Source organism: Cyrtonyx montezumae, unplaced genomic scaffold (assembly GCF_038088225.1).
Source record: "Cyrtonyx montezumae isolate F1298 unplaced genomic scaffold, pur_monq_1.0 scaffold_18, whole genome shotgun sequence".
Lineage (NCBI taxonomy): Eukaryota > Metazoa > Chordata > Aves > Galliformes > Odontophoridae > Cyrtonyx > Cyrtonyx montezumae.
The window spans coordinates 3,074,494-3,098,838 of record NW_027071914.1 but is presented as its reverse complement, the minus strand read 5'-3'; the positions used below and the strand labels follow the sequence as shown (position 1 = coordinate 3,098,838).

The 24,345-nt window shown below is 42.0% G+C and overlaps 1 protein-coding gene across 1 annotated transcript in view; it reads left to right on the top strand.

Moving 5' to 3' along the window:
- Nucleotides 1-24,345, top strand: part of RANBP17 (RAN binding protein 17) — a 149,853-nt gene that overhangs the window by 120,347 nt on the left and 5,161 nt on the right. Inside the window, exons 23-26 of the mRNA XM_065734471.1 lie at nucleotides 1,715-1,929; nucleotides 2,784-2,922; nucleotides 9,164-9,330; nucleotides 23,229-23,327. Coding sequence (XP_065590543.1) covers nucleotides 1,715-1,929; nucleotides 2,784-2,922; nucleotides 9,164-9,330; nucleotides 23,229-23,327 — 620 coding nt within the window. The remainder of the gene's footprint in view (nucleotides 1-1,714; nucleotides 1,930-2,783; nucleotides 2,923-9,163; nucleotides 9,331-23,228; nucleotides 23,328-24,345) is intronic.

Genomic DNA, 24,345 nt, shown 5'->3' with positions numbered 1-24,345 from the left:
TCCTGATTATTTTTAAATAAAAAATACTACAATAAACAAATATCCAAATATAGTGGGAGACATTCTTCTTTTACTGTTGTGTTTTACTTTTTGAAGAGGATCTTTTGAGTATAGGCCATTCTTAGTATAATGGGTTTGACTTAAATAAATTCCTGTCCAGTAGCACTGACTGGAATGCAGCCACTTCCCCACTTGCATTGTATTCATGCCTGTAGCCCTCGGGTGCTTATATGGTCATTTACACTATCAAAAGCATTTTCATGCAGAAGTATTAATTGTTTTTAAATTTGGACTCTTAAGTGACCATCTTTCATAGCTAAACTGTTGATTCTGCTCTTACCTGCCATGACTCTAGTGATGCCATTCCTACTTCTTCCAGACCCCAGCTACTATTTCAAAGTAATCCCCGATTGTACTCTCAGTCTTTTAAGTCTGCTCTTCCATTACAACCTGATGGATAAAGTGTGTTATACTTGCTAAAGTAGTGAAGAACATTAATGTTTTAAATGGTATCGCATGCTTTTCTCCCTGTATGCTTGAACAGCACCGAAGAGTGATACTTCAAAGTGCTGTGTGTTTAGAAACAAGGCTTCCCCCCTGATTTTGCTAACTATATGATGTAAATTTCTAATTCGTAGCAATCAATAACGTTAAGAAAAAAATTCAGGCAAGCACATGCAGGTGAAAATTTGCATGGGTAGAAGGGAGAGTTGTGGAGAAACACAGTTTGATATCAAGCCTAAGAACGCTCAATTTGTACTGAACGATGCTGTGCAAGCTGAGCAAGTTTTCAGTTATTTTCACCTGGTTAGAATTAATAAGAATGAACTCTTACTGAGTTGTAATGAAGCGAAGACCAGGTTAGTTCTTGGACCTGCCAAGCTGAGCACAGGCAGCATCAGGTGAGGCTCCTTCATGGTAGAGCTGAACCACTCGATCTTTGCTGTGTTCATCCAATTGTTTTAGCTCCGTTTCATAAATTACTTTTGTTTTTGTTTTTTAATGCATTTTTCTATTGAAGACAAGCAAACTCTGGGGTGCTATGAAAATAAGAATGAAGTTATTACAAGATCCTGTAAAAAAGCTTGGTGATGAGAGCTTGTCAATAATCAGATTTGTACAGAGGACTGCAGCGGGATCTGCTGCGCTGCTGCACAGTGGATCCAAAAGCCACAATTGCCTGGTAGCAGCAACAGCAAATATTTACAGTTAGCTGTTATTTTTACATTTTAAACATGGATTTTAATTAAAAAGTCATTCCCATCTGTGACTGGTAAAAGAGAGGCTTTTGTAATGGATGTATTTGTTTTCTGAGGGATATATTTAGTGTGTATATACATCAGCAGCCATCCCAAGAGACCGTCATGGTAATGGATCAAAACCAGGCTTTGCTGCAGCATGAGCAACTATAAAACCGTGTGTTGCAACCCTGTTCAGATTATGAGTTCACGCTGATAGACTCAGTCACGGCCTGGGCGTAAATCAGTGGCAGGAATTCCACAGCTTATATTTCAATCTTTGCATATTAATTCCCTGGTGATTTTCTAGTCATGCTTACTGAACAGATCTTTTACTCTAAGCACAGAAACAAATTTTTCTTCCAAATAGTAATGAAAATAAAGACAGAATACGGGTTTAGATAGTGCCATCAAAATACTGTAGATTTGTAGCTGCTTACATAAGTTTCTTTCCTTCTTTCTTTTTATGAAAACAGGTAATCAGATCCTCTCTCTTGGGACTTTGTCAAAAGATCAGATTTATCCGCTGAAACTCAAGGGCATTTCCATCTGTTACTCTGCACTGAAATCTGCCTTGTGTGGAAATTATGTCAGCTTTGGCGTCTTCAAGTTGTACGGGGACGACCACTTTGACAGTGTACTTCAGGCCTTTGTCAAAATGCTGCTTTCAGTATCCCACAGTGACTTGCTAGTAAGCAATTACTCATCTTGGGAGTCTTTACGTGAAATATGAAATAACACCACCACAGGCTTTATACTGTTAGAATGAGACAGAGGGATCTAGAACAGCTCACATGCATTTATCAGTTCAATTAATTGGATTTATTTACATTGAGACATCTAAAATACAGGTGTGATATAACTGCCATGTGGAAGGGGAGCTTTACCAGAATTTTCTTTAATCTTTTCTGGGTATTAAAAAAAAGAAAAATTAAAAAAATGCTCAATTTTCTTCTTTTCCATGTTTCCAAACCTATTTAGGTTGCTTGCATGCATTGCAACACATCCGCACGTATTGAGCTGCTCTGCAATGAGTTCCAGTCTGTGAACTGCCACTGTATATTCCATAAAACTGCAGACTTTAAAGTGCACAGTGTTCTGACTTCTCTGTGGGAAGACAGCAGATCTTGTGCAGTATCAGCCTTAATTTGAGTTGTGGCATTTTCTTCAGAACTGTTGTTCTCCTGCTGGAAGAGACAAATTCTGGATAGATGGTTAATATCCAGGTTTGTCCCTTTCTCACAAAGAAAATCCTTGGAACTGGAAGAGCTTCTCAGTGAAAACTGCCAGTCACAGCAGTATTTTCCAGTTTGTTTAAATCAATAGTTTATATCCTGTGGTAAATTGGGAAAGTTGAAATTTACCAAAGATACAAAGATGCTTTCTCTGTGTAAACGTTCTGATTGAATGGCTAAATTGCAATTTAACACATCATGAAATAATATGATCATCTATGATCTGTTAATGTTGTTATAATCTGTTAATTAATCTTAATTAATCCAGATGTGCGTATTTGTTATTAACACATACTTCTTTCATTTTCAGCAATATCGAAAACTAAGCCAGTCTTATTACCCACTTCTGGAATGTCTGACCCAAGATCATATGAGTTTCATTACCAGCTTGCAGCCTCATGTCCTAATGTATATCCTTACCTCAATATCTGGAGGACTTACTGCAGTAGGTAAGAGCTGTTCGCACACCACTGAAGAAGAAATTGAAGGAATTGAATTACAGTTGTTAGCTGTGGTCAGGGTTGATTTGTAATTTCTAAAGTAAATGGAGAGATTTCCAAAGCTGCTCATACCTTATTTGCACATTCTTCGTATCTTAAAGCAGAACAGCAAAGATCAGTGGAAGATTTTGAATGTTAGAAGAATGTGACTATTTTGGCTAAAAGCACTAAGCTATTTTGAACATCTAACCTGTTGGTTAGCATGGTGATATTCTTAATTTATCCTTTCTTAAAAACCAGAATGGTTAAAATTATTAAGGTGCCTCTGGTAGGACTGTACTGAGTGTTCATGCGTTTGTTACTCAGAAGTAAAATATGTTGGTGAGTGTGTGTACAGGAGTCTGCCAGGTTTTGTTCCTATTTGCTCCACATAGTTGCTGTATAAAGAAATGCTTATTCTGCACTGCTGTGATATGATTGGGGAAGTTTAAAGATATCTTTGTAAGTGGAAAAAAAGGAATAAGATTTTTAATAATTCAGTACTTCCTGAATGTGCTTTAGAGTGGAATCAGGGTAACAGGAGCGTACTTGGAGTTACAATAAAAATGCAGCAGTGTGATTGCAGTTCATTTTATTTTCTTGCACAGTTTATTCAGTGTTTTTTATCCAGATGACTGTCTGAATATTCAGGGTTCTGATGGGTCTTCTTTTTGGTAGCATAAATTCGTTTGGAATATGGAAGAGAAGACTGGGCATTTGGGAAAAGAAAAAAATACATCGTTACTTCCTGATGACCTGAGAATACCATGCATTTGTATGGTGTTTGACTGAGAAACTTTAAAACCCTACAGTAGTATGTATTGATTAGGGTGGTTATTAGGGGAAAAAATAGAAATATGTAACATTAGTGTGTATAGGTGTTGCTCCATAATAGCTAGTGTTTCTCATTACTGCCAAGTGTCAGTCAAGCCCCACAGGAATGCATGAATGCACTGAGACTCACAAAGCATTTGCTATGTTAAACACATTCAGCAGTTTTTGCTGCAAGAGGGAAACCACTCTTAGAAAGAAAATGGGTAGTGAATAGCTAAGCAACAGCAGTAAAGTAGTATTCAGGTCACTTTATTATATAATGCTGAAATCCATCTTCTCCCAGATATTTTGAGTGCTTTGTCACCTGTAATGATGGTGCAGCAGTTTATGCCTATAGGCTGGTTCTGCTGTGAGCTGCCTGTTGATTGTTTGCAAATGGATGTGTTGTACTCAGTGTTTGTTTGACAGACAACTACCATGTTCCTCATCTCCAATATTACTCCACATTTGAGCTATTGGATATATTCATTTTAATAATTCACTACCATACCAAGTTTACTTTAACCGCCTCCTTGAAATCCTATTTGAATTCATGTAAAAGAAAGAAAATTTAAGAGCTATATAAGCTTCAGCCTTCATGTGTTGCATTTACTTCCCCCTCTCAGAAAGTGTTCATCTCCCTCTCGAGGCAGAGAGGAGGAGTAAGCAAAGTGTCTGTTTTCTGTTGTGGTTGTAAAGTTTTGTGGTTTAGGTATCTGGGAGCTGAATCATGAGGGATGACTAACTTTTAGGAATGCTTTCTTTTCTGAAAAAGGTATCAACAAAAAATTTAACTCACTGTTTTCACATTTTGTAAACCATACCTAGCTTAGCCAGTGTGCTCCTTTCATCGTAATGTCCTTAAAGTACCTAAAATAAATGCATATTGCAGGACTAAAAGTATTTAGACTTGTTGGGTTTTTTTGTGTGTTTTTTTTTAACTTCTCTGAAGCTCAGTGCAGTCCATCAGAAGCTATCGTTGTGTTCATTCTTTCTTCTTTGTTTACTCTGATTCCTTCAAAGTCATTTTTCAGTCTTTGAGTCTTGCCAGGAATGCCTGTCAGTAAGAGCCAGCTGTTTCCATGTTGCCCAGAGAGGATATGGAGCCTCCATCCTTGAAGATATCCCCAGGTACCAAACAAGGCCTGGAGCAACCTGGCTGACATTGGCTCTGTTTTGAGCTGGAGTTTGGACTGGAGGATTTGTCCTTCTCAGTTCCTGCCACCACCTTTAGGATCCCATCTTATTTTTCCTGGACTTTCCACTTGCATTCTCTTATTTTCTCAAGCAGTTCTTTGTTCTGCCTAAATGCCTATGCAGCCCTTAATCTCTGTGGACATTTCTTGCATGTTAGAAGTAATAATTACTTACCATAATGAGTCAGCTAGAAAATGCTTCTTTTTTTACTTCTTATGCTGACATGATAAAGGGATTATTTTTCTTCATGTTTCTTAATACAGAGCGTTTCAAAAATTGGTACTGATGTACAGCATTTTAATTCCTCATGTATATTCTAGAAGCTCTTTTACTTAAGGTGTGAATAGTTCTCCCACACTTTTACAGTGACATGTCCAGATGGACTGCTCCTTGGTGAGTTTGAAGCTCTTAATTTAGCTTTTTTTTTTTATCATCTCTGAGTTAGTTATTTGCACACTAGAAGATTCATTCTTCTAAATCTTTTATCCTCTCTAAAATCTTGGTATTTGGGGCATTTCCACATGTCAGACTGTGAAATACAAGTTTATTTCTTAGGTGCTAGTTGATCACGTGCATCCTTCTGCCCTTAGCAGGTAGGTAAGTAAGTATATCCACGTATTGCCCCTTACATCAGTAGCATGAGAGCATTGTCAGAATAGCAGGACTCGGGGTGATAAATCACCTGAGAGGTAATTGTATTCTAAGCTGATTAGAACATACAAGTCATTTTCAGGAATGTTTCTAAGAACAAAATAGCTTGCTTTTTATTTCAGAATTCAAATACAGGGAGATCTCTTCTGTTTGACAGCAGGAAAGACATATCTGCCTCCTTCTCTATTCCCTTTACATACGTGAAAGCTTTGAGATTCTCACTGTTGTCAACTGTAGGATAAACATTCCCCAAATCCTGATTTCTGAGGGGTGTTCATTTTGTTTCTGAGTAAATACCTTGCTTGATTCCACACTTCATAAATACTGTGAAGGAATATGTATTCCTTTGGAAGGCCCTAGCTGTAAATCAGCTGTAATGGAAGCCCTCATCTAAGCTTTTATTGCAAGGATAAACACTCCAATAGTTCTCTTCTAAAGTGTTTACCTGGCTTTTTCACAGCTGACTCAGTGGATCAGAGCCATTTAATGTAGTCCTGCTGGCAAACTGTCACTAATCTCTGCAAAGCTTTTCTAATTCTTGTATGATTAATAGTGTAGTACGCTATTCATTGAGGAAAAAAGTGAAACATTTTTTCTGTCTTGCTGCCTAATTTAGATGTTAAATTGCTAAATCCATTTACTTTCTAGGTTTAGTCTCAAAGGCAAATAGTAATGCCAGTATTGAACTGTAAGCAGTTGATGGATGGGGAAAGCATCACTTAACTCCCCCTCCTTACCTTTACATGAAAAACAAAACAAAATCTTCTAATTTGCAGAGATTCAGTAATGGTCAGACATAATCTCCTTCAGCATGATGTTGGCATATTGCTTACACCAAAAGTTGCTTGGTTTCTTTGTTAGGTTTTTCTTAAATAAAACAACTCATGCTAACACAGACTCCACTTCCACTTACTTGAGCTAATGAGTAATTGGAATTGTACACATAATGCAAAAACATGGAGGTCATGAAATAATAATTAAAAAAAAAAGCCTGTGAAATCAGCAGTGAGAATGTCAAATGAACACATGCTGGCAGAGAAGAAACCAAAGGAGCCCCATCCGTGTGATGGTGACTGGCACCAGAGTTGTCATCCCCATCTCCTGCCCAGCACCTGCCCATCAGCAAGCAAGTCCAGAGAGCGTGGTTTTGCTCATCAGGGCTGCTGAGCCACTGCTGCACCCCAGCTGCATGCATGGGGCTGGTTCTGGCTGTAGCCATGTGCTGTAACCACGGCCTGCTTGCTTCCCAGTCCACATGATCAGCTCACAGATGGTAGAGCTGAGTTGACCAGCAATGAGAAATGTGGTTTGAGTGCGTTTTTCCTGATTATCCCAAGCTTTTACCTCAGTGTCTTTTATTATCCTATCCTTATTATGTCTTCTCCATCATTCCTTCGGACCGTTGCCTGGAACTGGTAGCTCCTCATTGCTCTTGTTTCTTCTATTTATTCGGTTGCCTTGCTTGTCTCACTAAGATTTAGTGAGCGCTCTTCTGCTCCAGCACAAGGTTCCACATGCCCAGAAGAGTCATTCAAGGGAGTTTGCTTGACGCTCCCTGTCTCTTATATCTTTGCAATCAAAAGGAAAAATGAGCATAGGGAAGCATATTTGATATATAGTTATGGGCAAATTTAAGTAGCTCTTAACACTCATATCAGATTCTCATGAGCAAATGATAGCATAGACCTGTCTGCTGTCCTGCTAAAATCACTTACTGCCGAATGTAAAATATCTGCTTGTACAGTATCAGCATGTTTAGAACTACTGCTGTTTTGTAAACTGATGATAGTGATTTACTTTGTATTATTCAATTTAAAAAGAAATAGAGTTAAGCGCTGGTTTAGAAATACAGCAGAGCCCTCCTATGAAATATGTATTTTCAACTCTCTCACTTGTTGTTATTGATGGTGATTCAATTCCACCATGAATTGCATTTCTAGTTTATATGCAGGACTGTTTTGGTTCGGAACACGATGAGTGCCAGGTTCCAGTCTTTACTTTGGCAAGGCTCAGCACTTCAAACTCGACTTTGTGTGGGCAACATTTCTTCAGATCCTGCTCTGTTGAATTAGGTCCTAGTGAGCCCACTGGGCCAATGGATGGCAACGGAGACCCTGGAACTTGTTCCTGTCCAACAGATTTCAGCTCCTGCTGCTAAGTCAGCTGGTAGCTTTGGAGGATTGAGTCCTAGAAGACCTTTTGTAGCTTCTATGCTAGCAAACGTTTCTTCAGCATTTATTTCAAAATAATCCTAGCAAGGTGCAATTAGTTTATAGACAGCAAAGGGTTAATAGAGTCTGAACAGAGCTGAAGGAGTTAAGCAAGCACAGATCAAAATTCTTGGGTGTCCAGAGGGATGTGTTTAAATGAACACTGCAAGGTTGGCAGGCCTCCAAATTAGCATAGTTTAAAGAATTCAAGGTACATTTAATTGGATCCTTCTAATCCCTTTTCCCTCAGAATGAGCATTTTAACAGTTTAATTCCTTTCGCAACCCCCACACATCTCCTACTCCAGTGGCCCATCTAAAATAAATGCTGTGAACTATAAAAGGCCTCAACAAGTTCTAGCTGAAATCAGTAGGAACTGGATGGGGGCCTCAATGCTCCACTCACTTGGATTTGGTATTTGCAGTTGTAGGGGATGTCAGTTGTGGCTAAACCTTGCAGCCAGCACATTAAAGCACTGCGTGCACACAGGGAGCTTCAGCTGGTGGTGGCATGATGTGGTCTAATAACGTGGCCCTGACCAGGACTGTAGCACTGGAGCTGGGTCAAGGAGCACCTCAGGAGTCAGGCCAGGAGGAGACAGCAGCTGGGAAGGGGGAAGGGGCTCACCACTGTCTTCAGGAGAGCTCTTGAGAAAGGAGGACCAGCGCGCTGCTATCGCCATGCTGAGGCACAGAAGTGAACAGAATCCTCTTTCACAGCAGCAGCACAGCAGGCAACACCTAGCAACAAAATAACTTACATAAATCAGGCAGACATATTTACTCTGCAAATAGGTTTATGCACTTAATCTCCCTTACTTATGGAAACAGTAAGTAATGGTATGAAGTGGTTTTCGCTTCTGCTTTTCAGCAGGGTCCTTGCTGTCATGACTTTCTGTGATAGGGACGTTTATGTACTGTCAGTTAGTCACTGCAGTGGTGTTGTTGAAAGCCAGGTGTAATCTATTTTAATTTCCTTGAATTGCTCATTGTTAATTGGAGTGACCACTTGGCTGCTCCGTGGTCACCCGGTCAATACCTGCCTGGCCTCTGTCTGCTGTTTCCCACCTGACCTTGACTGTAAGCTCTTGGGGAGGAGTAAAAACAAAATGTTTGGTTTCAGAAGCCTGGAAGGTTTAATATGGCAAAGGTTTCATGTGTTGTTAAAAGCAATATTCAAAACTGGTCCATTCGTATACCAAAACCAGGCATGATGGTTTAGGATCTATTAGGTTAACATCAAGTAGATTTTTAAATCTGAGCTCTATGAGTACTATGAAATGTAATTATATGTTATTCTTTTATGGAAACAATTTCAAAACCATTTCATTTTTTACGCAGATACAATCGTCTCTTCCAGCTGTTGTGCCAGTTTAGACTACATTGCCACGTACCTCTTCAAGCACATAGCTAAAGAGGGCAAGAAGGCTCTGAGGTGTAGAGAAGCTTCACAGGATGGACAGAGATTGTTAAATTTCATGCAGCATAACCCGGAAGTGCTCCAGCAGGTGAATTGTCAGATTTTTCTCTGGGGTATTATCACGTTTTGAAATATTCCTGATTTCTGAACCCTTTGTTACTGCACACCAGGGTAGTATTGGCGATTCAGTAGCAGAACAAATCTCCCTAGGCTGGCATGCAACCCAGGGCAGCTTCAGCTGTGTTCTCATGACAACCAAAGACTGAAGATATTTTCTGTTATACTGGAAGGTGTAGGTGCTTGGCTGCACAGTATCTTAAAACTTTGTGTTCCATTTTTGTCCATAAAATGAGGTGTGTTAAGATAATCATTGCATTTCTATTAAAAAAAAAATAAAGGTAAGGCAAGTTCTCTGAAAGTGTTGTAGGAGCATTCAGCCACACGTTTCTGTAATGAAATGTTAAATTGAGTAGCTGTATACTCCTGAGTGCAAATGCTTTATTTTGCAGTAGGTGAGTCATGGATTTTTCAGTTAAAGGTGAATACAATAGAAATTAAATCCCACGCTTGTGGAAGGGAAGTGATTGCTGCAGCACTCAAGAAAGATTTCCCCTTCCCACCTCAGTCCAGTTTGCCGTAGCTGAGTGCATTAAGATGAGGATGTTCTTAGCTGTGTATCTCCCCGTTTGCTCCATGCCATGTTCCCCTGAAATCTCATTCAGCTCTTTAAAGATGTGTCTTTACCAGATTTGGTGGATTCCTCATGCAGTTGCAAAGCTGCTGTTTCAGGAGCCACGTTTCACAGGTCTGGAGGCTTTTAGCAGATACAGAAGTTATTAACAAAATGCAAATGACTGCAGTCATCTTTGTGTTGCCCTAATAGATACACTGTCATTTTGGCAGGAGCTGACACGCAGTCACCGTCACCTCATGGTTATTGTTGCATATGTTTTCTGGTCTTAACTGAAGGTGAAAAGTAACTAGTACATTCTTGGCATTATACTGCATGTTGGGGGAATATTACTGATGCTTATTATTGACATCATTGTCAGAATAAGGTATTCCCTTGCTGCCGTACACGTGCCTAATTGGGGTGCCATAGGAGCCAGCAATGAAGTCAGCATTTGGATACGTCAAATTACTCAGCACCAAGCGTGCCATGATTCTGCCCTGTAAAGGACAGAACAGCAACCCAGGCTCTATACTTGCCTGCACTTGTGGCAGCCTTAATGCAATACCTTGTCTGTTAATATGCAGTAATCTGTCACTCGGCAGCGTATGACCGGGCGGTGATCTGTCTTTATTAACTTCAGATTCTGTGGAATACGTTACATTTGTTTTGAATGCAGGCTTTCACAAACTCTTTTAAATATTAATGGCTGGTCTCCTGTAGTCAGCATAAATATGATTTGCATTAGCACTAGTCGTATCATATTGAGTGCCTCTGATGTCAACTGCTCCGCGTACTCATATCTGACATCATCTCCCGAGGTCACTGACAACTTTGACCTTTATTCTCGTGCACAGTTTCTGTAGTCTCAGAAGCTCTTTTGAATTGATTTGAAATTTTGACTCTTCCCTTTATGAGGCAGTAAAATTGATAATTATTCAGATGGGAACCGAGCACTGAGTGAAAAATCAATTCCACCCGCTCTCTGCTGCGTATAAAATTACTTCTGAGTCTGCCGGACTGAACGGATGGCCGAGGTAAAAGCAGCAGGCAGAAATAGTGGAGAGGATTAGCTGGACGAAACTAATAGCCTAAAGGGATGGCTTTTGAGATGAGGGAGTGGGCCGGTTGGGGGTTATTATCAGCAATGATGGGGCTCATTGATCATATGTTTACATCAGGTTTCCATTGGGTTATAAATCAGCCCTGAATAGAAACGGAACCCAGGGCCTCGCGTTTTACCAGAGGGATGATGTATTAGATTATTCTCATTTTCACACTCGGATGAAAAGTGAGACATTGATTATTCATCGGCTGGCCATTAAACACTGGTTGTAGAGATGATTTGACGATCTTGGCAGCTCACGAGCAAGGTTGCTGCTTCATAACCAGTGGTTTCGGTTTTCAAGACATCTGTGTCGGTTAAGTAATGCATAACCCTATTAAAAGCAATGGGTTACAAATTGCTTAACAGTGCTGAAAAACTAGACCCTAATGACTAATTGTGCGTTGAGTTTAGAGAGGTTTGTCAGCTCTTTAAACTAAACTGATGCAATGATAACTGAAATTATTTACTAGTTAGAACACTTTTTTTTTCCAACTTATATCTCTGGAAGTCGTCGGATAATTAAAACCTCCAACAGCACCGGAGGAGCGGCCGCCTCGACTCGTCCCATCAGCCGTGGGGCTGCAGTGAGGCTCAGCCACACTGCTTTCCACTTTGAAAGCAGCTCTCAAAGTGGGCACTGGGAATCATCCCCTGGGGCAGGCACAGAGCTTTGGGGCCACGGTGCCAGCGTTGGGACCACGGGAGCCACTGCAGCAGGGCACTGGAAGCGGAGCAAGCATCCTTCTCCGCAGGAGGCAAGGCTGGGGAGCAGGAGGAGCTGCTGGCAGCAGGGGCAGCAAATGGGGCTCCCAGCACCTGTGGGCACCTACTGGACCTCAGCAGTACCTTCTTTCAGAGCTTCTCGGCTTAGAAGTTTTACAGCTGAGCACTTGTTCGCTGTTAGATGAGGCATCAGAAGGCAGTTCAGTAAATTGGTGGTTGTCGTGCATGAGGCACTTATTTTCAGCCTCCAGAATAATGGAGTCACGTAATTAAAGCCTATTAATTCATATTTGATTTGCTTAGGAACATCCCATAGCAACTCTGGGTGTTTTTTTGTTTGTTTTTTTTAGTAAGTAGGTATGATTGTACAAAGACAAGAGCAATAGAAACCAGGAGCAAAACCATTTCATGCTGAGGTGTAAGGACCAGCACCCTTTTAAAGTGTAATAGTGGCTCTTGGCTCTGGCTCCACTTTTTGTTTCGTTTCCAGGGCAAGCTGCTTAGTCTGAGTCTCACCTGCACCGTTGTGTCTGTGTCTTACAGCTGAATTGAATTTACATGTCATGTAACCTGAGATGCGTGGATAGAAATTTATTCCATTCAGCTATTGCTGCCACATTGGGTTGTGTTTTGAGCATGTTAATAAATAATTCTATAATGCTCCTACTGCCATTTGCTGTTATTTCAGGAGCAACTTCCCAGTGTCATCTAAACCAGTTGGAGCCGATGTTTGCTCCACTTTATGAATGAAAGTTTAATTTTGAGGGTTTCAAGATGTGACCTCTGTCTTGTAGAGCCATACACATTATGCACATTTGGCTGTTAGTTCAATTTTGGCATGGGAAATGCTATTTGTGTTAGTTCTTTCCAAAAAACAATCCATTCTGTAGCATCTTTCACCCATAGTTCTGGCAGGCATCCCTCTGAGCCACGGGTGGTGCTCAGATAACCCTGTTTGCACAGCCATCGTTAGGTTAGGCCTGTGCAGGCTGTGGGAGGCTGGAGTGGTTCCACAGACACACAGTTTTGGGGATCCCTTCCTTCCCTGGCCTTACGTACATGGGAAGGAATGGGACAGCATGTCGCACGTTGATGGCATTCAGTGCATCGTTTGCAGGAGAAGCTTGCAGATAAGCCCACAGAGTTTTTTCTTTGCTGTGTTCAAACACTGCACAAATGTTTGGATCTGCACGGTGTTGGTGCCAACACCCAGCTCTTCGGCTGTGGGTGAGGAGCGCTGCAGCACAGGAGCATGGGCAGGGAAAGGATGGCGTGGGCAGCAGTGCAGTGAACAGGAGCATGTGCTGCTTAGTGCTCACGGGTGAAACCTCAGCAGGCTGCTCAGAGCTGCCTGTATGTCCCACTCCAACCAGTGACAGAGGTGCACAGCGTGAAGCAGCACGGCAGCACTGCGTAGCAGTGGTAAACCAGAAAGTAAAATGGCACTTGCAGTGAAAAATCACATTAGCAGTAGAGTAAAAATGCACTATTGAGTGCCACCTTCCTCTTTTTTCTCTTTTCTGTAGTAGTCAGCGATGTTTGTGTTTTTCAGATAGACCCCATGTTCAGCTAGAGCGGAGCTACGCATAGTAGCTGGAATAAATAAGGCCAAGAGGAGGTGTGTTTGTGCCTCCTGCAGAAGAATGTGTGCAGAAGCACGTCACAGAAAGAAATGTGGGCTGTGCTGACAGAGGTCGGCTGTGCAGGGCGCTGGGTAGCTGAGCACCTGAAGCCACGTGTTGGACCATACGCTTAATTTTAATAGCAGTCCGAGCCACAGGTGCAACTGTTCCCGTGCTTAAAATGAAATGTGCTTAGAGGCTCTGCTGAATCGGGAGCAGAGTGCTCAGCTTCTGCAGGCTTCAACGCTTCGATACGACAGTCAGAGGGATTTTCAGTGGGGCATCTGTTTTCAACCCCGTAGCACAATTTGGAAATGTTATCCAACGCTATCATAACTTTCTTTATTAATTGAAAGCGATGGAGATGTACCAGCTGTAGCCCAAGCCAGCAGAGACTTGGGTGGCTAAGCAACAGAAAAGGCACCATATTGAGTGAGCCAAAATTCAGTCTCAGAGTCATTTATTTTAAGCGGTGACAATACGTTTAGACTCTAGTGTTTCGATTTGATTGATGGTTTAATATCATATATAATTTTTCTAATGAAGGGAACCCATTTAAATATGTTAACATTTGCACTAGTAGTCTCCCATGTACATAACTGCATTTAATCGTCGCTCTGATTGTTTTTGTGGTTGCGTAATTTGTATCAGCAAAATAACGATGTCAGAGCCGTCTTATCTTAATGAAAAATAGGATTACTGCTCTTACACACGCTCCTTCCTGCACGTGTGTGAGGCAGCAGCGGGCTCGGTCTCTGGAATATTGCTAAGCACACCGCTTTCACTGCGTGAGCGCCGTCAGCCAAGAAATCAAACAATATTAATGAGCTCAGAGCCTTTTCTGGTACCGCTTTGTTGAAAGCCCTGTTGTGATTCGCTGTCATGTGAATTGAGTAATTGGATTTTAAGACTTTTAATGTTAAAATGCATCATCATTACTGATGTATCTGAAGATTTCACGCTCTTAATAATGGTGCTAAATCGAATTGGGAATCTCCTCTTAATCACCCAAGCTGTGCTGCAGCTCACACAAACAGTTTTGGGGACGGAGAGAAGTTTAGGGCCACGGAGTAACAAGTATTGTACAGGATTCATGTATGGAAACAAAAAGCCGCAATTGGGCTCGCAGCACAAAGTGCTAGAGGTGTCAGTGTTGGATGTGCACCCTCGGGCTAGGCAGCTGGTGTATGTATGCTTTTGTTTATCAGTTACTGGTTTATGTAGCCTTTAGGCCAGCACATGAAACAATCGTTCCTACAGGGTCAGCTGCTGGTCAGAAGCAAAGTAAGAAAAGACCTTGCGCCGAAGCGCGGCAGCCATCATTTCAGTGCAGCTGGCACCTGCTACTGGTGCACAGCGGGAGGGTTAAGGGTCAAAGAGGCAGTTGTTCTAAACTCAGTGATGGCTTAAAGGGACTTGTAGATTAATCTGCTTTATTAACTTCTGTATATTAGATAACTATTGCAGTGAATGACAGTCCGTCTTTCTGAATAAGTCCCTTCACCTCTTTCTCTTTTAAATTGGCTTTTGAGTAATGAATATTAAATAGAATACATTTCAGGGTAATTAAATGGAAGCATTAGGGTGATGTTGTTTTACAATCATATCTATAAGTTTCTTGCGTATTTATCTTGCGTTATTACTGTTGGTTGCTTTCTGTTAGCAGAACAAAAAGCATCAACGTTCCAATTAAAGAAGAGGGACCCGCTGCATTTCACAATAAGCTCCTGCCTTCTGCGTGGCATAAATATTTTCAAAAGGCGAATAAGTTTAAGTAGAAGTATAAAAAATGTTTTATTCCTTGTTTGCCGGGTGCAATGTAATACTTTACATTACTTGGAAGTGTTCGATTTCTGCTGGCCGCGGTGGTTTTATATAAAACACTAAGAGGTGCTGGTTAGGGGAAGGGCAAAAAATATTGCCGTTCCATAGAATCTAACTAGCAATATGAATAGCACCAATAATTTTGTAAAGTTCACATTATAATTCAAAATCCAGTTAGAAGTGATGCTTGCAGTCTGGAAAGAAAGCAATATCTTTACAAAATGGATAGGGAAAGGTAACAATCCATTCCATGAGCTGCTACTGGCAGATTTGCTATGTGAGTAATGAAAGTCAGTCTCGGTGAACAAATGCCCTCCCCTTCCTCCATTTAAAACAAATCCAGTGTAAAAATGCTAGCATATAGCGATGGCTTACAGGGATGCTTAATTGCTGCTGGGCACGAGAGCAGTGAGACAGTGCCCAGGTGGAAGGGCGGTGCTTGGCGGGCAGCATGCCCTGCCCTGTCCATTTTGAGCAGGTAGCCCTGCCACGTTCGTGACTTTTGGGGCTCTGGGATGGTACCTCAAAATCCACACTTTTCCCAGGCTAATAAATTGCTGTTGTCTTTGGCTTCTTGTGATTCTGAGTGAGATTTGTGTGGTTAGAGACTTCTGACATCGTCAACTCTGGAAACTTCGGTGGTTTGTTTTCTTTCCACTGAGAACTGAGATTCTCTCGCATTTGTGCATCTCCAAGAACAAGCACAGTTTAAAAAAAATAATAAAAATGACAAGGGATGAAATTCGGGAGCAGGGTCAGTGTAGCTGAGCTTCGCTTCGCGTGGTTTAAGTGAACGCAGTGTCACTTCAGCAGACCTTCCCCTGGGCACACTGGGACAGGGGCAGCCAGCACTGCACCCAGGGCTCCCTCACTGCGCAGCGCCTGACCTCGCCATGTCACCGTGCCTTGAATTTATGATTCGTTTCCCTTTAAAAAAAGAAGAAAAAAAAATTAAAAATGAAGTGCGTGCAGCCATCCTTTAAAATCTTCTTAGCGTGACAAGTCAAGTAATCTCCCATTGATACTTAAAAGTCCATCTGCGGAAATTCAGGGAGAATGTTGAGAGAGACGCAATATCTATTGAAATGTTGAGTGTCAAACTGCCAGGGTAATGTATTTAGTATGAAATATAATATTCAGTGCATTTTGTTTTGATGACTGCATGAAATAGCCGTGTGCTCTTATCCTTTGTTGTTGTTGTGAAAGATGATATTCACTAAGAAGTGTTGGTGACTATTCAAGACACAGTAGCAATGTGCTTATTACCATCTTTATCATCCGTCTTTTATGTTTATTCACAATGGCTTTGGTTACAGTTCAATTCACCAGGATAACAAAGACACTTCTAATTGTTCCACAGTAGAAATTAGAATCAGTTTATGAACAATTGGAAAACAGGGGAGGCTTGCAATGTGTTAGGCGATCGGTAATTAATACTTTGATTAGCCTCTTTAAGTTCCATGCAGTTAGGCTGGATTGAGGATCCTTGAACAGCAGTTGGAGCCACACTTCTGGGCTTCCCAAAGCCTCATCTCCTGCAAGCAGTGCTTTGAAAGCACAGCTCTGTCCCTGCTCACTGTGTCCACATCAGTACTAAACTGAGGGTAAGTACGGGTAAAATAATTGCCCAGGTTCTGATTTTCTCCCTGCTAGCGGTTCCTGTTGATGTGGGTGCACTGGCTGTGCTGCTGGCGGACATCTGCTGCTTGCAAAGCCCGGCTGCCTCGTGGCAGTGAGGGCCTGAGAGCGATCGGCGTTTTGGTAGGGCCTCCTGCAGCACATCTCGCAAGAGCAGTGGTCCTGCAGGCAGAGACCCCGCTCCCTAAGCTGAAGTCCTTCTGCAGCACTGAAATCCCACGCTGCCTTTGTGCACCAGCTCCCAGCACCTGACAGAAGGGAGGGCACGAGCAAATTGCAGAGTGAGGAACGTGCACACTGTAAGCCCCGCGGTTAGGCAGGGGAAGGCAGGAGATGCAGATGTAGGGCCATTTACATTCCTGAAGAGTGACTTGCTGGAAGGCAGTGGGTGTAGGTAGAGCTGCTGTTCCCTCCTCATCCAAGAGGATGAAATAACTGTGTTACAGACATTGTTTGGGAGGTGAGGGTGGTGGGCACCAAACCTCTTCCTCTGTCGCGTTTCAGGTGGGAGTGCTGGCCGAGCAAAAAGGGAGAGGCCCTTAACCTGTGGGCTGGGAGGGAACGCCAGCAATCATCCGAGCTGACGCGCAAAGATCTGAACCCAGCTTCCTCTTCTTTATTGATAAGAGCAGAGAGGAGTGTGTATTAATTTTTTATAAGGATTTTAAAGAGCTCAGCTGTCTCCTACACCAAACCAACCTGTAGTTTATGGTACAAATGTGATAAGTTGTGCATTCCCAAACTCCTAATTAATCACAGTTCCATCATCCTTAAAAACAGCTGCCGTGCTGTGTGTTACGGCCACTTCTCTAGGAAGAGCCACCTCTGAAATAAACAGCCCAGGTTAATTTAGCATGACCACCGTGGTATCTGCAACTGAACATCTCTGGATAATGCCACCTAAAAATGCAGACGAAGAGTTGATGTTACAGTCATAAGTTATTCCAGCCTGAGGTAGAATAATTTGCTGCCTTTGAGGGCGCACAGATGGATAGGCAGAAAGAAGCTGTGCGGATTTGTGAGTTTGTAAACATCTGTCAGCTGCACCAGATATCCACGTACAAAATCCAGCACTTCAGGCAGTGTGTGAGTCTGTGACATTCAACAGAGGCTTTCCATGAAATTCAGCACAGACAGAAACAAGTCAGCATACTCTGCAAGGTAACAATTAATGAACCGTGTCCCCTCCTCCTGCAGAAGGAGGAGGTGTTTCATTCATCAGGCATCTTCCATGTTCTGCTCCCAGTATTTAATGAGCTGCTCTGTCCCACAAGCTTAGCACCTCACTGAGTGCTTGCAGCAGTCAGCTGGCATCGCTTTTCCTCCCTGATGGATGCCAGCTGACCCAGGAACACGGTCTCCCTTAGGATAGAGGGGCCTGCTTCTGAGAGGCAGAAAAGGAGCTGGCATCGTAGACTTTCACATGGCAGCTCAGGGCCAACTGCAGTGTGAATAGAACACGTTCTGTCACCTTAGAATACATGCTCAAATTAGAGGGAAGAGTATAGGGCAAAGTGTTTCGCTCTGGCCAGCTCGTGTGCAGGATGCAGCTGCTCCAGCTCTGCCCTGATTGCATCCTAGTGCAGTGCAGACAGCTGCTGGGATCCTGGCAGCTGCCTGGAAGCACTCACTGACTCACTGCTGGTTGGAAATGCTGAAACTGAGCCTTAGTTTTGAAAAGTCTGCTTTGCCCTATTGGTCTGTGTTATTGTGCCAGTTTTATTTTAACGCTGAAGAAATAGAAAGCTGTTTTCAGTGGCTGTGGTATAGTAAATTTATTGGGCGCATTGCAGGCGCTTGTCATTAGCCTTAAGCTATCATCCTAAGTGTATCTTTCTGAGTATGTGCTTATGTTTCTTTTTCAGATACAAAGTCAGGTTTGACATAAGTTAGTACAATCTTACTGTGTGATTATTTCTTCTGGCTCATGGTTTGGACCTACTTCAAGTGAGCACTCCCATACTTAGAGCCCTTTGGCCAGTTCTAAAGACATATCTGGGGAAACGACAAGTTCCGCACTCTGTAACTGTTCCCTTTTTCACATCTGTTGCCATCTTTTCCATCCCTTCTGAACACTGGTTTAAAAAAAGGAGAGCCTCCCTGTGCACTATAACATATACTGGTAGGAATACCTTGTGAAAGTCACAGACACTTCAATTATATTTCAGTCCATGTGCTGTAGATATACACTGGTTGATGGCAGATGCCTTCCTCTCATTGTTCTTTTTGACCATTTAAAGCTTTCATGAAGGGAAACAAAAAGGCCCAACCCAGTTGAGATATGAGATTGAGTCCCCTGCAGTCTTACTGTAAGACTTTCCTGTAGCTTCTTAAGCTTCAGTTGTTGAATCGTGAAATTTTAGTTAGTAATGTATACTTACGTGAGTATACACACACACACACGTACACAAATATGGGAATTATATATGCTCAAGCTCTTATATTTTTCAAATTCCAATTGGTTTGCTATTTCTGACAAGTGAAAAGTATTTATTTAGTTTGGGAACGATCAACTTGCTCTTACTTTCAAAATAAATACAAGGCTTTAGTTTTCTTATTTTGACCAGAAATGTTATCTTTGAATAAAGACTCAAAGTGGAAAATATCAATCTGAAAGTTAGGCTTTCTACTAAAATAAATATTTTAAAACAACAGATTAAAATTTAAGGTATTTAATAATCTTGGAGCATTTAAATCTTCCTGGTATTATTAGTAAATGATGATCCATTTATTGATATAGAAGGAATTGATGGTGAAAGAACTGAGAACTCTAAAGGACGTTTAAATTAGTAATCACAGCTCCTAAATTAAGAGCAGACTGCCTGAAGCTAGAGCTATAAAATCTAGCAAGTTTTGTGTGCTAAACAGTGAAAATGGGGATCTCTTTCAGATCTGAATGGAACGTGTTGTCACCAGCCAAGTGCCTGGTCAGAAACTGTGGGTGGTTTGAAGGCCTCCTGGATCTTAATGCTGCCTGTGGTGTTAATGCAGTGTTCTTTATGTTAAACAAGTGGTTAGGTGCAGCAGAATACAATATTCATCCCAACGTAGGGGAGAGAGAAATGAGTTGCAGGACCCGCTCTGGTGCAAGTTGTACTCTGCTGGTATCACAAAGCAGCAAAAAAAAGCCTTTCTAAAGGAAAACCAGCTTCTTTCCCATCTTCTTCAGAAAAGAAGAAATCAGAATAAGGGGTGTCTTGAGCAACATTTTCCTGCACCACTGCAGAGAGAAGGAAGCTCTGAAGGCAAAGAGGCTCTGAAGAATTAATTTATTGGAAGAACAGTTCTTTACTGTTGCCTCTTCTGTCAATAGATTCTTTTGTACTGAGCAAATGTGTCAGGAGAAACATTATTGAACCAGATAAAGCGATGCCTTACATTTAAGATAAGAGAACAGAGACAAGGGTGCCAGTTTGAACTATGTCGGAAATGGATTATCTGCTTCCACAGCCCCTTCCTCGATAATGGCTCTGTCCCAACCTCAGGTCTTGCTTTCTGCCTGGGGCTGCCACCATCCCCTGCTCGGGAGGTTGGGCAGGATCACCATAACATTGCCATCGTTGTTTCTCCACGTACTGCTTCATAAATACAAATCTATTCAAGTGTGCATCAGCAAATGCAATGCAGAGGGAGAGGCACGTTGTTTCAGAGGCTCCTTCACAAGCCTGAAGAGTTCCAGCTCCTTTGTGACTCGAACAACAGAAATGGCCATGCCGATGGAGCTGTGTATCTGCAAATTTCCTGACACCCTATTTCTCCTGATGGCACGAGCTAGCAGGAACAGAGCCAAATAATGACCACGTGAGGTCTGAGGTAGGATACCAAGGATGCCACTTGTTGACATGGGAAGTGCTGTTCTGTGTTATGTGAGAACAGAAGAGAGGCAGGGGATGGAGAGTTAGTGGCATTAAGTGGCAGCCTGGTACTTCTGCCTGAGAAAGAGTTAAAGTTTGGTGCAGTGCCAGTTAACGAGCTGTCTGCTGAGGCAGTGCTTCATTATGAAGTGGCAAGAGCCTCGTCTAGACCAGCTCAGTTGCCTTGCAGATGAGGTTGTGCGGGCTGCATCACTTGGGCATAAGTTGTGTGCAGCAGGGGTGACCTCCTAGTGCTTGTTCGCGGGCGCAGTCTCTTTTGGTGCTGAGTCAGCAGTACTGTAAAACAAAGAAGGATCTGGAACGCTAACAGCTTGCTGTAGGCTCACGCAGAAATAGCACTGGAAACCTTGCTACACAGTAAAACAAAGCAGCAGCAGTAGTAGTCGTGATGGAAAGACACGGAGAACAGGAGAAGGACGTTGGAGGCTGTTATCGTGGATTTTGGTGCCCTTCGTCTTGGTGGAATTAGGCACAGTAATTGCTGGTGGCCTCTGCTGTGTGCACTCCTGACAACCTTGGGTACAGTAGACAGGATTGCCCTGATTTTATGCTTGCATGGGATGTGTAAGACATCTGCAGAAACAACACGGTGGGATTGCAAACTGTCCACCCCTGAAAGCAAAGAACTTCTGTAACTTCAAGAAAGGCATTAATCACTGCTCCGGAGCATTCACGGGCAGGTGTTAAGCTTTCCTTGTGTCAGTGAGCTGATGCCACAAGTCCCAGCAGTGCCTTTAAACGGAGGCAACTTTGTGGAACGGCATCAGCACTGGCAGTGTTGGAGCTGCCTATGAAGCAGAGCTGTGGAATTGAATTTCTCCATGTGGAAAAGTTGCATGGGTTGACATTCGTTGACACTTGCTGAACATTTATGGAGACCAAACAGTGGATGTGAGTGCAGTGAGGGGTGGCTGCTGGGTTGCAGCAGTGGTGACAGTGGCAGTGGCTAACCTCCACTGGTGCAGACTGTTAGAGGGGCAGCATGCAGCTAATGTTCATCACTGGTGAAAATGCACAGCTACTGGTGGTGACTGTGCTGAAAAACAGTGTTTTGTAGCTGAGAATTTGCTCTATCAAATAGTGTTATTGTGCTCTATGTATCTGTTGTAGTTTCCAAGGAAATAAAAACACGTTACTTTTGGAGCAACCTACATACAAGGAGTTGTAATTATTGTTCATGTTTGGAAAGTGCTTGCACAGAGATACTTGGATTGCTGGCAAAGCAGTGTAGGGGTGATTTTGTCCTGTGAGTAATGGAAAATATTTTGTCTGATGTGTAAACTGTGGAGTCTGGATTAAAATCGGCCTTTCCCACGTCAGAACTTATGTTCCTAACTTGAAAGCTCAAATAATTCGTGGATATCTCTGTTGCAGGTGATTTGTAGTGCTGGGATTCATCTTTTTCATTTAGTGAAACATGCTGTTTGACTTAGCCTTGGTCAGTTATTACAGACGAGTTTGTAGTGTGGCAGCTCTCTGGAGACCCCGCTCGTAGCTACTCATTGGCCTAGAAGAAAGGATTTAATGATTTTCCACTTCTCCTGTGTTTGGTTTTAGGGTGTAGATATTTTATAAATGTGAGTCAAACTATTTACTGGTGACATTTTACAAATTTTCATTCTGTTTAATCTCTGAGTAATGGTTTTAGGTTCATATATGTTATGGCCTTTGGCATTTGGGACTACTGTATCTCCAGGATATCTTTGCGGATTTTGTCTTTAAGTGGATTCTATAGCTACTTCGTGATTTATTTCTATGAAAGTTGTGCTGATCCCTAAAATAAGTCCCACCCTCCCTAGCTACACACACCAGCAGTGTGGTTGCACAGCAAGACCAGCAGAAGCCCCCGGGAGGGAATACCCGGTGTGGTGGTAGCCAAAGACTGGTTACAGCCAGCCTACGAGCAAAGTCAGGTATCTGTCTTCTGCTTGAGTAGCAAAAGAACCTAGCTGTATGAGTTGATAGGTCTCAGTGCTTTATGAAGTTGATCGAGTGACATTGTGCCTACTGTAGATCTCCGTAAGTTAAGTCACAGAAGTAAAATGCCCCAGATCACAGGCTTGGATTTGTAACTGCCGTGTAATTGGTGTAGATTCACTGATGGCTTGCTGTGATCAGGATTACCTTCGTCAGATTGGAGGTTCCCTTCCAATGCACTTCAGTATCATACATAAGAAGGAAGACATGGGTGTGAGAAAACCAGGATCTTGAATAGCACCTTGAGATTAATCTGAAACAAATACAGATTTCTGGCCACACACTGATTACTGTCCTAGAAGTGAATCTGTACCTTAAATAAACACAACTCTAAGTTTCTATTCCTATTTGTTTTGACTTCCATAATTATGACTTTGGAGCTAAGCTTTAACGTCTGCTTCCTTCGTTTCTTCACCTGGTAGTTCTGGTTACAGAAATATTTGTTTGGAAGAAGGAATTCTGGCATACTGTACCCATCCATGAGATTTCAGCGTGGTTAGTAAAGGCTTTGGTAATGTTCATCACCGAACTGTTGGGATTTTCTTTCAGATGATGTCAGTCCTAATGAACACCATCATTTTTGAAGACTGCAGGAACCAATGGTCTGTGTCACGACCGCTGCTTGGACTTATACTCCTCAATGAGAAAGTGAGTATGTTAGAGATTCTACCCTTCATATGCCCAAGCATTTGAAATCATTATTTCACACAGAACAAAGCTGCCTGTGGCCCTTTCAGATCCCTTCCCTCTGTCCTTGGAACCTGACTCACTTATCCCCATGCTAAGAGGAAAGTTCAGCTCGTGCACCAGATAATATTATACAGATGTGTTCACAAAGGCTGAGTGGCTTCATTTTGATGAGAAGATCTTCTTGACCTTTGCCCCAACTTTTACACCCAACCTTCGATCATGCAAACATATCAAACCTTTTTTTTTTCTTGCTCTCCTTCTTAATAGATTTTAAATCTTTGCTTTTCCAGAATGAGGTAAAAATGATAGGCAAGCTCATCTGGCTTTTAGATACAACACTGAAACAAGAACACTGTGGAAATCACATCAGAAGAATTGCTTCCTAGAAAAATAGTTAACCAATTCCTTTTTCTGAAAGGTTTCACAGGAACAAGTAGCTTTGAGGATATTATCTGAGCTCTTACACTTAAGTACCGGCATTGATTGCAATTTGGATTGTGTTCATCTGTGGCAAATTGTATAAACCAGGAAATACTCTGCAATTTGCCCTTTCAATAAAATCTGAAACTATGAATTTGGATATACCCATCATGTTTCCCTTGTGACTTAATAGAGACAATATTGTTAGAAATGGAAACCATCTGAGTAAATGAATGTGAATTGATCTAAATGTGTGCATTTTTTGTACAGCGAGGCATTGTTTCTGAGGATACTGACCTGTTGTGTTTGCCACAGTTCAGAGCCGGCTCTAACTTTATTCTGAATTGCTTTATATCTTGGGCAGTCACAAGCCTCAGTGTATTACTGCTTTGGAGAATGAATTGTCTATACAATAAGAGGGTGCTGGAAAAAAATAAGACACTAAGATTAGCAGCAACTGCATACATTAAAATTCAAACTGAAATCCCAGCTATGGAAGGAAACTAATAGAAGAAGAAAATATATCAAGAAGAGAAGCGCTGTCTCATCATTCACC